Source organism: Schistocerca americana, chromosome 5 (genome assembly GCF_021461395.2).
Source record: "Schistocerca americana isolate TAMUIC-IGC-003095 chromosome 5, iqSchAmer2.1, whole genome shotgun sequence".
Taxonomy (NCBI): Eukaryota; Metazoa; Arthropoda; class Insecta; order Orthoptera; family Acrididae; genus Schistocerca; species Schistocerca americana.
In genome coordinates, this window is record NC_060123.1 from 601,172,471 (window position 1) to 601,187,661 (window position 15,191).

The following is a 15,191-nucleotide window of genomic DNA, read 5'->3' on the forward strand; positions in this document are numbered from 1 at the left end:
CGTTACACGCACGGATGCACGCCAAGACCGTAGGATCCTACGCAGTGCCGTAGGGGACCGCACCGCCACTTCCCAGCAAATTAGGGACACTGTTGCTCCTGGGGTATCGGCGAGGACCATTCGCAACCGTCTCCATGAAGCTGGGCTACGGTCCCGCACACCGTTAGGCCGTCTTCCGTTCACGCCCCAACATCGTGCAGCCCGCCTCCAGTGGTGTCGCGAGAGGCGTGAATGGAGGGACGAATGGAGACGTGTCGTCTTCAGCGATGAGAGTCGCTTCTGCCTTGGTGCCAATGATGGTCGTATGGGTGTTTGGCGCCGTGCAGGTGAGCGCCACAATCAGGACTGCATACGACCGAGGCACACAGGGCCAACACCCGGCATCATGGTGTGGGGAGCGATCTCCTACACTGGCCGTACACCACTGGTGATCGTCGAGGGGACACTGAATAGTGCACGGTACATCCAAACCGTCATCGAACCCATCGTTCTACCATTCCTAGACCGGCAAGGGAACTTGCTGTTCCAACAGGACAATGCACTTCCGCATGTATCCCGTGCCACCCAACGTGCTCTAGAAGGTGTAAGTCAACTACCCTGGCCAGCAAGTTCTCCGGATCTGTACCCCACTGAGCATGTTTGGGACTGGATGAAGCGTCGTCTCACGCGGTCTGCACGTCCAGCACGAACGCTGGTCCAACTGAGGCGCCAGGTGGAAATGGCATGGCAAGCCGTTCCACAGGACTACATCCAGCATCTCTACGATCGTCTCCATGGGAGAATAGCAGCCTGCATTGCTGCGAAAGGTGGATATACACTGTACTAGTGCCGACATTGTGCATGCTCTGTTGCCTGTGTCTATGTGCCTGTGGTTCTGTCAGTGTGATCATGTGATGTATCTGACCCCAGGAATGTGTCAATAAAGTTTCCCCTTCCTGGGACAATGAATTCACGGTGTTCTTATTTCAATTTCCAGGAGTGTACAACCGCCATACACCGACATTGACTCAAATATTGTGTGTGTTGCTGACATATTTCTTGACATATATTTTAGACACAGAAGTACAGTGTGTTACACCTCTTACGTGTTTCGCACATGGCATTAACATAGTGACACATGAGACACACAGAGTGTGTATGTTGGAAGGTAAGTGTGTGTGTGTGTGTGTGTGTGTGTGTGTGTGTGTGTGTGTGTCATGGCGTTAATTCAAGGTCAATGACCACACATAACATCAGCAAAGTTCAGGACAGGGTGTAACTGCGCTGAAAGCGCTGTGCCATTCCACTACCGTCCAACCGAATATGAATCCATTGTCTTTCCATTGCCGCACCTTACTCAGTAAGATGGCATGATTGTTTCGTAACCAGGGCACATTACATGCGCTTCAGTTATGCTTATCACTGAGAGTGCCAGTGAACAATGCGATATACGGTTTCTTTACTGACTTCAGCGATGAATGAAGTGCGTGTCAGTAATATCGAAACCCGACACGGGTGAAGGTATATGCTAATAGAAGCGGAAACACTGCAGTGAACTTGGATCCACCAATTGCCAGATAACTGTCAGTGGCTACAAGCCACCACTGATTTCAAATTTGGGCCATACTAGATGGGGACTAAGTTGAAAAATTTGCAATCCAAAGACACATGCAGCAGCTATCATAGTATTTCACACTGAAGTTGATGGTGGTACCTGCCACGGATTTGCAATCCTCTCTTAAACGACTGGACGTGCACTGGAAAGTTTTCTCTTTTATTACCATACACCTACCACATGATGCTAACTGGCTGTACTTTGCTTCAAGCAAGAAGGTCGACCAAATTTTAGTAACGTAGCGAAGGTTACAATAATAGATGTTTGTTGTCGTACACACAGAAGACTCAGCCAATTTCCAACTTCCAGCCGTCTAGGCTATTACAATTGATTATAATACAAACCTAACACGTATTGTTAATGGTAGACTGGCAAGGACCAGTGTAATAAAACAATTTCGTTAATGTTGTGCATTTAGTGAACGTATACAAACTTGGGATACTAGGCAATGAGGAAGCTGACATATGTGCCGTTATATTGTCGCATATAATAAATGTAATCGTGAAAAACTACCCTGTTGACTTAACATCGGGCAGAGCGTTACCAAAGACGCTGACTTATGTGGAAAACGTGCTGCCTCAGGATTGAGCTAACCAGGGGCATAACTGCACGTAATCATTATGCGTGTCGTGGGAAATATAAGGAGCACAGGTAAGATCCTAGCGTAAACCATAAGCCGAAGAATGTCTGCTACCCCGCGTACCGTACTAATTTGTTCGGAGCTTCGAAGCGCTGCATGTCTCACGTCTTCCCAAGATCCATTTATGGATATCTGCGCAAAGTCGTAATAAATGCTGGTAAATACACGTGCCATTTTCATTTGAGTTGTACCTAGCGCATGTCAGACTGCAGTGTTACGTAACAAGAAAAATCTGTTTTCGTACCATTGTCCTCAGGTAAGTCCCGTTTCAGTGTAATGCGTGAATGTGGACGCTAGATGGCGTGGAGAGAGTCAAGTGTACGCTTCTGGCCGCAAATTATGCTATAACAAAGCAATTACGATGGCCGCGGTGTCAAATGCGAGGAACAGCAGTTTAGGATTAGGTTCACAAGAACATCTTTTGCGCTACATACGATATTGCAGTGCTTATGTTGTTCCGAATTACGCACTAATCTTCGTTCCGAGATGCATTACGGGCACTGTAATATCGTATTTATCTGTGGACACCGGGCAAGCGAATTTCAAGTAAACTGTCTCGCCTGTACGGGAATATACGTAAAGGATGCGCGAGTACAGGTTGCAGACACATGGTTGGCGACATAAGTGAGGTTAGGTCTGGACAGAGTCGTATTCGGATGGCCAAATGGTAGAGAAATCAGAACTAGATTATTGAATGTACCTGAACGTTCGACACTGTGCCCTTTCCGCAGCCCCAGATACAAGCAGTTCTTTTCTAATTTTCTACGGAGCATCTTCCATAACCCGCCTTCCAGCTGGAACGTCCAAGCCATGAGATTCTGATACTTTTTTGCCGACATAATGCTCTGAACGCACTCAAAAGGAATCTCCATTAAATTTTCGAGAAGACACGTTTCGATGTTCTGCCAATCGGAAGGCGCTAGCGACTTTTGGAATTCTATTATAGACTAATATAATTTTTAAAAAATTTAAAAAATAAAAAATAAATAAAGGAAAGAAAATAAAAATATATACAGCAAAACGCAAAAAAAAAAATTCAATAAAAAACTAAAAAAGGGCCCATTCACAACTACTTACCTTTTCATCACCACTCTCTGTGTTCTTCCCCCCCTACTTTCTTCTTTTCCCAACCCTTGTAGTAATAGGTTATTTGTTTTGGGATAGGTCTAGATAGGCGCCAACGCCTGAAGAGGTGCATTTTATTTTTTTTGTTAGGACACAAGTGGCGGTGGCAGGTAGATTTTTTTTTGTAGTTTTCCCTTTCCTGTCCAGGGGCAGAAAAAACAACAAGCAGTAGAGAAAAAAAAACTTTAAGTGACCGATCGCAATAAGCGGACAATCCGGGGTTCGAGCCCAGTGGCGGGATAAATTGTCACTGTCGTCATTCCATTATACAACTTATGGTTGTCCATATTCGCAACTGCGAATTCATGTCTCTCTTTGTGATACGCCTAAAACACCTTTTAATGTAATATAACTTCTGCCCCGTCAGAAGTGGCTGAATGGCTGAAAGAATGGAGGCTCTTCTCTTTCAGGTGTTGACGACATCGTTCGAAACTTGAAGCAGCAGACATCCCGTGATTTGAGTGACCACGCACACATCCTCTCACTTGCAGTCAAGAGCATCGAAAGTACTTTAACTGTTCTGATACTCGAAGAAAAGGTAAGTCACACAGTTGTACTGATGAGCGAAGTCACTATGAGCTCTGCCCAGTTAGATAGTGAAGGCTACTGGCGGCGTTGCAAGCACGCGAAAACGGAGCAGGTATTATCTGAGAATCACGCAAGCTACGCTGTAGAACACAAATAGGGAAATCCACTGACATAAGAGACTTAAATGGCAAACTGCTAAGGCCCGGCACATCGGAACGAACATCTCACAAATGGCAAATCTGGTCGGTTGTTCGCTTGCTAATGGTATGACAATCTACACTACTGGCCATTAAAATTGCTACACCACGAATATGACGTGCTACAGACGCGAAATTTAACCAACAGGAAGAAGATGCTGTGATACGCAAATAAGCTTTTCACAGTATTCACATAAGGTTGACGCCGGTGGTGACACCTACAACGGGCTGACAGGAGCAAAGTTTCCAACCGATTTCTCATACAACAACAGCAGATGACGTTGCTGTGATGCCTCGTGTAAGGAGGAGAAATGCGTACCATCACGTTTCCGACTTTGATAAAGGTCGGATTGTAGCCTATCCCGATTGCGGTTTATCGTACCGCGACATTGCTGCTCGCGTTGGTCGAGATCCAATGACTGTTAGCAGAATATGGAGTTGGTGGGTTCAAGAGGGTAATACAGAACGCCGTGCTGGATCCCAACGGCCTCGTACCACTAGCAGTCGAGATTACAGGCATCTTATCTGCATGGCTGTAGCGGATCGTGCAGCCACTTCTCGATCCCTGAGTCAACAGGTGGGGACGTTTGCAAGACAATAACCATCTGCACGAACAGTTCGACGACGTTTGCAGCATCATGGACTATCAGCTCGGAGACCATGACTGCGGTTACCCTTGACGCTGCATCACAGACAGGAGAGCCTGCGATGGTGTACTCAACGACGAACCTGCGTGCACGAATGGCAAAACGTCATTTTTTCGGATGAATCCAGGTTCTGTTTACAGCATCACGATGGTCGCATCCGTGTTTGGTGACATCGCAGTGAACGCACATTGGAAGCGTGTATTCGTCATCGCCATACTGGAGTATCACCCGGCGTGATGGTATGGGGTGCCATTGGTTACACGTCTCAGTCACTTCTTGTTCGCATTGACGGCACTATGAACAGTGGACGCTTCATTTCAGATGTGTTACGACCTGTGGCTCTACCCTTCATTCGATCCCTGCGAAACCCTACATTTCAGCAGGATAATGCACGACCGCATGTTGATGGTCCTGTACGGGCCTTTCTGGATACAGAAAATGTTCGGCTGCTGTCCTGGCCGGCACATTCTCCAGATCTCTCACCAATTGAAAACGTCTGGTTAATGGTGGCCGAGCAACTGGCTCGTCACAATACGCCAGTCACTACTCTTGATGAACTGCATGGGCAGCTGTACCTTTGCACGCCATCCAAGCTCTGTTTGACTCAATGCCCAGGCGTATCAGAAGTGGTTATTCGGGGTACTGATTTCTCTGGGTCTATGCACCCAAATTGCGTGAAAATGTTATCACATGTCAGTTGAAGTATAATATATTTGTCCAATGAATACCCGTTTATCATCTGCATTTCTTCTTGGTGTAGTAATTTTAATGGCCAGTAGTGTATGTGTGGTGGTAGGAGGCCGGTGAAACGGCGGGTAGATGACGGGTGCTGGACGCTTACGCCTCGTCTCAGAACAGAGATTGAGGCTGGCCCCCTCGCTATATCAGGACAGGTGGCAATCCGTGACAGATCTGCCGGCGGGGTAGAACGTCGCTGCAGGCACAAGTGTTGAGGTGTACAGCGCCCCCCGCACACTTCTGTTGCTAGGCATCAGACGACCCCTGTACGTACGAACGTTGGCCCGACGTCTTCGTCAGTTATATTCGGCATCAACGAGAATGGACCGTGGATCAAATGTAGCGTGTGGCCTTCTTCTCAAAGTCGGTTATCGTGTCTGCATACGCCGTCATCTGGTGAATAGCTGAAAGAAACATTCACTTCGCCAAAGATGCAGGTTGGCGGGATCATTAATATATTTTGGAGAACATCACTTGATCTTCGATGGACCTGTCGTAGTAACCAAAGCCACAGTGGAAGTAGCGGTGAGCCCGAAAATTACTTCGGACCACCTATATTCCTTCATGCTTGACGTCTTCCGCGACTGAGGCGTCATTTTACTGTCCCTGTTACGACGTCGGCGGCATGCCACAGCAGTTAGAGACACACGATAGTGATCGTTAATGTCTCGGTCAGTAAAGCCGCCTTTCTTGAACCTCATGAAAAACATCTATGATGCTGTCGTGCATCGGCTGCACACCCACAAAACTCCGATCCGAAAATGACGGGAACTACATGGTCTCCCCGTTGATTTCCGGTGCCATATACTTCTGTAAACCGACCATGAACTTGTTGACTCTACAGTATGACACGTACAACTCCGAAGGTGAACCGACAGTCTGTTAGGGCAAATGGTGCTAACTCTTTGGTTCATCAGTGTGTTGCCTTTCAATATTTGACGGCGTCTTACATTTATTGAATAAATTATTAACTATACTTATCTTTACAATAACTACCAATTATTTTAAGAAATATGAAATGGTATCCCCGTAGATGCTCCCTAGATCTTCATGCTAGGTCTTGTCTGTTGTCTCACACGACCTAAACTTAGCAAAACGCTGTAAAAGCCATTCTCAGTGTTGTTAATTTATCGCGTCACTTAGGTCATGAGGGCTTTGTTACATCGTCTCTGGCACGACAACAATCGTTGAAATGGATGCTCCGGGACTTAACCATTTCTGTTTCATGATGCTCTGCCTATTCGGTGAACTTAGGGTGAGTCCATTTTTCAATGCATGCGTTTTAAATCACACTGAATGCCATTCACAGTTTTTTTTTTTTTTTAACAAAGCAGAGAACGTAACAGGGTATGACTTCAGTAATAGTCGCCTGACAATATTCCCCCCTCTTTATTCAAAATCTTGACCCATTAATAAGTGACGCGTAATTGCTGCTAATTGATTGATATATAATAAGTACAACAATCATTCTGGACGTATTCAGCATCAGCAGGAACACTCCGGCTCCTCAGCGACACCAATCTACCTGACTTGGTTTAAAATCTACATCTACATCTACATACATACTCCGCAATCCACCATACGGTGCGTGGTGGAGGGTACCTTGCACCACGACTAGCATCTTCTCTCCCTGTTCCACCCCAAACAGAACGAGCGAAAAATGACTGCCTATATGCCTCTGTACGAGTCCTAATCTCTCTTATTTTATCTTTGTGGTCTTCCGCTAAATGTAAGTTGACGGCAGTAAAATTGTACTGCAGTCAGCCTCAAATGCTGGGTCTCTAAATTTCCTCAGTAGCGATTAACGGAAAGAACGCCTCATTTCCTCTAGAGACTCCCACCCGAGTTTCTGAAGCATTTTCGTAACATTCGCGTGATGATCAAACCTACCAGTAACAAAGCTAGCAGCCCGCCTCTGAATTGCTTCTATGTCCTCCCTCAATCCGACCTGATAGGGATCCCAAACGCTCGAGCAGTACTCAAGAATAGGTCGTATTATTGTTTTATAAGCGGTCTCCTTTACAGATGAACCACATCTTCCCAAAATTCTACCAATGAAACGAAGACGACTATCCGCCTTCCCCAGAACTTCCATTACATTCTTGTCCCACTTCATATCGCTCTGCAATGTTACGCCCAAATATTTAATCGACGTGACTGTGTCAAGCGCTGCACTACTAATGAAGTATTCAAACATTACGGGATTCTTTTTCCTATTCATCTGCATTAATTTACATTTATCTATATTTAGAGTTAGCTGCCATTCTTTACACCAATCACATATCATGTCCAAGTCATTTTGTATCCTCCTACAGTCACTCAACGACGACACCTTTCCGTACACCACAGCATCATCAGCAAACAGCCCCACATCGCTATCCACCCAATCGAAAAGATCATTTATGTAGATAGAAAACAACAACGGACGTACCACACCACCCTGGGGCACTCCAGATGATACCCTCACCTCCGATGAACATTCACCATCGAGGACAACGTACTGGCTTCTATTACTTATGAAGTCTTCGAGCCACTCACATACTTGGGAACCGATCCCATATGCTCGCACCTCAGTTAGGAGTCAAGCGCTTTCCGGAAGTCAAGGAATATGGCATGGCTGCGAGATCAAAATAATTACTCGTCGCCATTCATGTCGGGGCATCTTCAAACACAACACCCTGGTCATCGGCGCTCATTTCGAAGTGGGACTCAACACTGAATACAATTATACTCCAATCAATGAGAATCCATACCGAAGACGTGTCTGGAGACAGTGGAGAGATATGAGCCTAGTTGAATTACAGCCGCCGGCCGAAGTGGCCGTGCGGTTAAAGGCGCTGCAGTCTGGAACCGCAATACCGCTACGGTCGCAGGTTCGAATCCTGCCTCGGGCATGGATGTTTGTGATGTCCTTAGGTTAGTTAGGTTTAACTAGTTCTAAGTTCTAGGGGACTAATGACCACGGCAGTTGAGTCCCATAGTGCTCAGAGCCATTTGAACCATTTTGAATTACAGCCCAACAACCAGGAGCGATTGTCTTTCACAGCAGCACTCGGTTGTCGTCCGTGGCACCTTGCAGCTATTCGGTACGTCGACGATACTCTATGCCTCGTTCTGCTGCCTTTCATGGCAAGTCTGCTTGTCTTCCTTGTCTTCGCGCTTGGCAAACCCTGCCTTGGCCAGCTAAGTCGCCGGATCTCTCTCCAATTGAGCAAGTTTCGAGCATTAAGGGCAGGGTCCTTCAACTACCTCGGGATTTTGATATATTTGTCCTGCATGGCTACCATTTTGCAGGACTTCCGATGTGTTACAACGGTCCTTAATAATCTACTGCCCATTAAACGGCTACACCAAAAAGAAATGGAGATGATAAGCGGCTATTCATTGGGCAAATATACTATACTAGAACTGATATGTGGTTACATTTTCACGCAATTTGAGTGCATATATCCTGAGAAATCAGTACCCAGAACAAACACCTCTGACCGTAATAACGGCCTTGATACGCCTCGGCATTGAGTCAAACAGAGCTTGGATGGCGTGTACAGTTACAGCTGCCCATGTAGCTTCAACACGATACCACAGTTCATCAGGAGTAGTGACCGGCGTATTGTGATAAGCCAGTTGCTTGGCCACCATTGACCAGGCGTTTTCAATTGGTGAGATATCTGGAGAATGTGCTGGCGAGGGCAGCAGTCGAACATTGTCTGTATCCAGAAAGGCCCGTACAGGACATGCAACATGTGGTCGTGTATTATCCTGCTGAAATGTAGGGTTTCGCAGGGTTCGAATGAAGGGTAGAGCCACGGGTCGTAACACATCTGAAATGTAACGTCCACTGTTCAAAGTGCCGTCAGTGCTAACAAGAGGTGACCGAGACGTGTCACCAATGGCACCACATACCATAACGCCGGGTGATACGCCAGTATGGCGATGACGAGTACGCGCTTCCAATGTGCGTTCACCGGAATGTCGCCAAACACGGATGCGACCATCATGATGCTGTAAACAGAACCTAGATATCCGAAAAAATGACGTTTTGCCTTTCGTACACGCAGGTTTGTCGTTGAGTACACCATCACAGGCGCCCCTGTCTGTGATGCAGCGTCAAGGGTAACCGCAGCCACGCTCTCAGAGCTGGTAGACCATGCTGCTGCAAACGTCGTCGAACTGTTCGTGCAGATGGTTGTTGTCTTGCAAACGTCCTCATCTGTTGACCCAGGGGTCGAGACGTGGCTGCACGATCCGCTACAGCCATGCCGATAAGACGCCTGTCATCTCGACTGCTAGTGATACGAGGACGTTGGGACCCAGCACGGCGTTCCGTATTAACCTCCTGAACCCACAGATTCCATTTTCTGATAACAGTCATTGGATCTCGACCAACGCGATCAGCAATGTCACGATACGATAAATCGCAATCGCGATAGGCTACAATCCGACCTTCATCATAGTCGGAAACGTGATGGTACGCATTTCTCCTCCTTACACGAGGCATCACAACAACGTTTCACCAGGCAACGCCGGTCAACTGCTGTTTGTTTATGAGATATCGGTTGTAAACTTTCATCATGTCAGCTCGTTGTAGGTCTCGCCACCGGCGCCAACCTTGTGTGAATGGTCTGAAAAGCTAATCATTTGCATATTACAGTACCTTTTTCCTGTCGGTTAAATTTCGCGTCTGTAGCACGTCTTCTTCGTGGTGTAGCAAGTTTAATGGCCAATAATGTACTTTCCTGGATTATCTGGTAACTGCTTTATCTCCATCATGTCAAGCTGAATGGTCCTTCATAAATTACCTATCGTTTCGTCTGGATAAACTGGCGATTTTGGTCTAAGCATTGCCTGTCCTCATGTGTGCTTTCATAATATCTGCCTGCGATCTTCACCCTCTCAACCCTGACATAAAAATGTGTATAACAAAGTACAGTGCCTGGAGCTGGCGCACCAGTGGAAAGGCACCAGCTCTGGGAAGCTGTACTTGAAGAGTAGAGGTCGACCAAACACGCGGAGGGTGGTTTCTGACCCATAATGCTTTTGCACTTGACGACCCTCTCGTCATAGCAGGGGTGCCAATACTTCTGCCACAACTGATGGTCATTTTTGCTGGTTAGAGGTCATCTATTACGTCAAAGCACTGTTTCCAGCCTCCAGTAGGGCAACAGATCATTGAATCGTCGCTTAGTAACTGCATAGGTCTTATACAGCAAGAGACCAGTCTTACCGGCCTGTTGGCAGGATTGTTGCGTTTTGGCCACCACACATTGCAGTGCGTAAACAGCCCTGTTCCTCGACTGGCATGCCGACATCATGACGCCTGCCAGCTGATGATGTCCTTTTCAACTTCTGCGTCTGAGATACACGTTCCCCAGTTACGGCCAAAAAATAGTGGCTGCGCTAAAGTGCTTCCCCCCCCCCCCCCCCCTCTCCTTTCAAGAGACTTGTTCCCCGAGTCGGTACCGTGGACTGGTCGGTAACAAAACTTGGTACATGGACGGAGCAATGTGTAGTATTTACAGTTACTTTGATACGTACTAGGTGGCTGGAACCACAACGCTCAGAGGCTGCAAATTCACCCTGCAGCATTTAGACATCTGTCTCAACGTTTATACCGGGTGGCCCACTGGAACGTTCTGGCACACATATTGCTGTAACAACAATAGATATTAAAAACCGACTTTCACACTATGAATGTATGGCAGGGGCTCATGAAAGTAAATACTATGAGACAGTCTCAAACACAAGCAAATATTGTTTTCAACGCAAAATTATGTTTCTTTTTTGCAACCAATAATATGCAAAATCACAAAAATAATGGCAGTGGTTCAATCGCAATACGTCAATTGCATATCGAGATGGAACCATTGCCATTATTTTGTGATTTTTCTTATTATTCATTTCGTAAGAAATAATACGGTATGCCCATTTAAAATATTAAAATGAAATAAGTTTGCGTTGAAAATAATATTTGCTTACGTTTTCGAATATCTCATAGTTTTTACTTTCATGACCCCTTCCTTACATACATACCCTTGAAAGTCGTTCTCCAGTGTACGTTCAAGTGAACCACTATGTATGTGCCCTATAGTTTTCTGAAGTGTTCTCTTACAAGTAATAGATCCAGCGTTCCGCTCTCATTATTTTACGGTCAATTACTCTTCGTAAAATCTTACTACAGAATATAAAACTGCTGTCGTCACCTCTCTCTGCAGATGCCACAATGATAAAGCACTACGCGTCTCGTAACATCTCAAAAGACCTTTCACGGCCCCCGTGCCCTGCTCAATAGTTTTATAACATTTTAGATGCTAGGAAACATATTTATTATCACTTCTCACACATTCACTTTGAAACGTCCCCTTTTGAACAATTATACAAGACTGTGCTTAAACTGACACACAATATTTTTAGCGCAACGCAATCTGACTTTCAATAATCCCTACAAAAGAATGGCCCTGACTAACAGTAACCTATACCTTTCACAAATCACTTACCTCACAAAAATCTTCGTTACTCGAACTACTGCAATACAGCGAGCGCCACTACTGCCAGCTAAATAAAAGATTCGAACTACGGAAGGCACTAACTACTGATAGGCATAGTTAGCAAATGAAAGATTTTAATAGAGAACAAACAATGTATTTACCTTAATAGACATAATTGACATCCGGTCTTACAAATTTCAAAACTCCGCCATCTCTCTCCCTACATCCACCACTGCTGGCGGCTTACCTCCAACTGCGTAACGCTACGCGCTGTTAACATCCAACTGCCCAACACTACAATGGCGAGTATTACAACAATGCCAACCAGCCACAGACTGCACACAGCACAGCCAGTGATTTTCATACAGAGCGCTACGTAACGTTGCCAATAAGAAAATATAAACAGCCTACTTACAGCTTACCAATTAAGAATGATTCTGGAAAACTATTCCTCAGTTAATAAATTATCCTTAGCAAATCTTGTTTAACTGCACGTTGTCTGGTTTGATTCAGATCTTATACTCGACATTCTTTTGTCTAGCCAATGCATTCTTTAGTCCGTTCTATCGGAATATCATTCAGAACTTTATCCTTGCGACATTTGCCTCATTCTTTCCTAGAAAACTTATCATAAAACTACCTTCGCACATGAAGCACATACGGTATACCGACAAGTGGCTTCACTTGTGCTGTCTCACTGTTGTTCTGTTACAGACTGAATTCGCCACGGAATGCTTAGATTTCTGGTACCTCTGCTCACCCCAAAATGACACTCTGGTGCCCAGTGGCACTGGATCACACAATTAAGGCTCAGCAGTTTTTCTGCAGTTTAACTGGCTTGTCCCTGAAGATGGATGAATCTTGCGGTAATACTGTTCTGGTCCCACTAAGTTTCTGCATACGACGCCAAGTACAATTTTCGAATGGTAATCGAACAAAAAGTTCACTCTCGGGTTTGCTACGTACGCTTCACCTACATTACACTCACCTCGCACAGCAGACTGCGACAATATTATAAACAATTCTCAGAATGCGTCAGCAATTTGCTCTGGGAGGCTCTGGCCCACTGACCGCGCTACTGAAATATCCCGAAGCTCAGCCACGCACTCTTCAACAGATCCCGCCTAGCCGTCCAGAACTACGCCGTTGCAAACCCGTTTCCTCTTCCTCTTCATACGCTCACACTTCTTCTGAGAAAGTATGTACATCTGTACAGTTTCTTCGAAACAGCAACAATACAACTTCCAACAACAACAGCCTGCTATGCATTCTCTATACAACCCAAAAATCAGTGACACATATAGCTCCTACTGCATATGGCCTGCACTCCACGGGCTCTGAACAACACGCATTATCACCAAATCTGGGAGATTCCACTGCACTTAAATTACCCTTGTTGCTATCGGCATACTTATTTACTCCATTGCAGCACCAAGGTACTCTGTCCGCCACTTCAGCTACTTAAGGCGCCCCACAATCTCACATCATATCGGAGCTGATACTTCTACGTTACTCCCCGTAACCAGTAAACTCACCAGATTCTGCACGACATCATTCTCTTCACAAATTACCCAATTTTTCCACTCAAAAGTCCTTCAACCATTCGTCAAATATTGTCCTACCCTACACAGTGCTGACAGGTCTAATTAATTTAACCTTGTAGAACAGGTAAAATACACACAGACCTGCTCCCCTCCTTTTATCTCTCTCCTTACTCCTGTTTTCTGCTTCCTCCCTATTTCTTCTTTCCTAACTTATCTCATTCCTTGTTTTATCAAATCTCCACCGCAAATCCTCCTCATACGCTGTACAACCGAGAAAACTTATTTTCTTCTTTCCACCCCGAAGTACTCCCAGTCTCTTAGACAATGTTCATTCTTCGCTCGTATCTCATCCACTCATTTTGAAAACCTCCTCCATAGAACCCCTGTGGTACTGAAAACTCAGTTGCCTATGGTACTGACCACGATACGCTTAACCTGCGTCAATCACACCATACAGAGACACCGAGGACACCCAGATGTACTACTATCTCAACGCTTCTCACCAGCTGACAAACTTACATAACGTGCCATATTCCTTGCTCAACACCATTAACTGTTCCAGACAGCGTAAACTACCGCACATGTCCTACAATTCCCAGACTCCGGCGTCGTGAAAACTCCATTCCCTAAAAGCAGCAAAACAAAATCAAAATATGAGAAAGAATTGTGTTGTAATATTATCATAATACTTCTAGCAGTAATTTCAGTACTCTGTCTGAATGGCACATTATAATTATTACCTTACACACTCAAAACTACTACTTGATCCACCCACATTCACCTCCTGAATCGCTACACGTCGTTACCAAGTTACACTGAAGTCATGAAATATCTCCTAATAATGTGTCGGACCTTCTTTTGCCGGCATAGTGTAGCATCTCGATTTGGCCTGGACTCAAAAATTCGTTGAAAGTTCCCTGCAGAAATATTGAGCCATGCTGTGTCTGTAACCATCGATAATTGCGAAACTGTCACCAGTACAGATTTTTTTTGCACGCACTGACCTCTCGATTACGTCACATAAATGTTCGATGTCATTCATGTGGTGCGACCTGGGTGGCCAACCATTCAGCTGAACAATCGAGAATGTTCTTCAAAACAGTCGCGAATAATTGTGACCTGGTGACATGTCGCAATGTCGTCTATAAAAATTCCTTCATTGCTTATGAACATTACCTACGTGGATGGCTTCAAATGTGCTCCAAGTTGCCGAAAATCCGGAGGACCCAATCCGTTCCATGTAAGCACGGCCCACACCATAATAGAGCCACTATTAGTTTGCACAGTGCCTTTTTGACAACTTGAGTCCATGCCCTCATGGGGTCTGCGCCGCACACGAACCCTACCATCAGCTCTTACTAACTGAAATCGGGACTCATACGACCAGCCAACGGTTTTCCAATGGTCTAGGGTCCAACCGATAAGGTCACGAATCCAGGAGACGCGCTTCATGCGATATTGCGCTGTTAGCAAAGGCACTCGCGTCGGTCGATTGCTACCATAGCCCATTAACTCCAAATTTCACCTCAGCGTCCTAACCGATACGTTCGTCGTATGTCCCACACTGATTCCTGCGCTTGTTTCACCCATTGTTGCTTGTCTGTTAGCACTGACAAACCTACACAAACAACGCTGCTCGTGGTCATAAAGTGTAAGCCATCGGCCACAGCATAACGATTTCAGAAAAGGAATA

General features: G+C 45.6%; 1 protein-coding gene across 1 annotated transcript in view; it reads left to right on the forward strand.

The window, feature by feature from the left end:
• LOC124616575 overlaps nucleotides 1–15,191 on the forward strand; it is a 188,684-nt gene that overhangs the window by 134,583 nt on the left and 38,910 nt on the right. Inside the window, exon 4 of the mRNA XM_047144895.1 lies at nucleotides 3,770–3,897. Within this exon, the coding sequence (XP_047000851.1) occupies nucleotides 3,770–3,897 (128 nt within the window). The remainder of the gene's footprint in view (nucleotides 1–3,769; nucleotides 3,898–15,191) is intronic.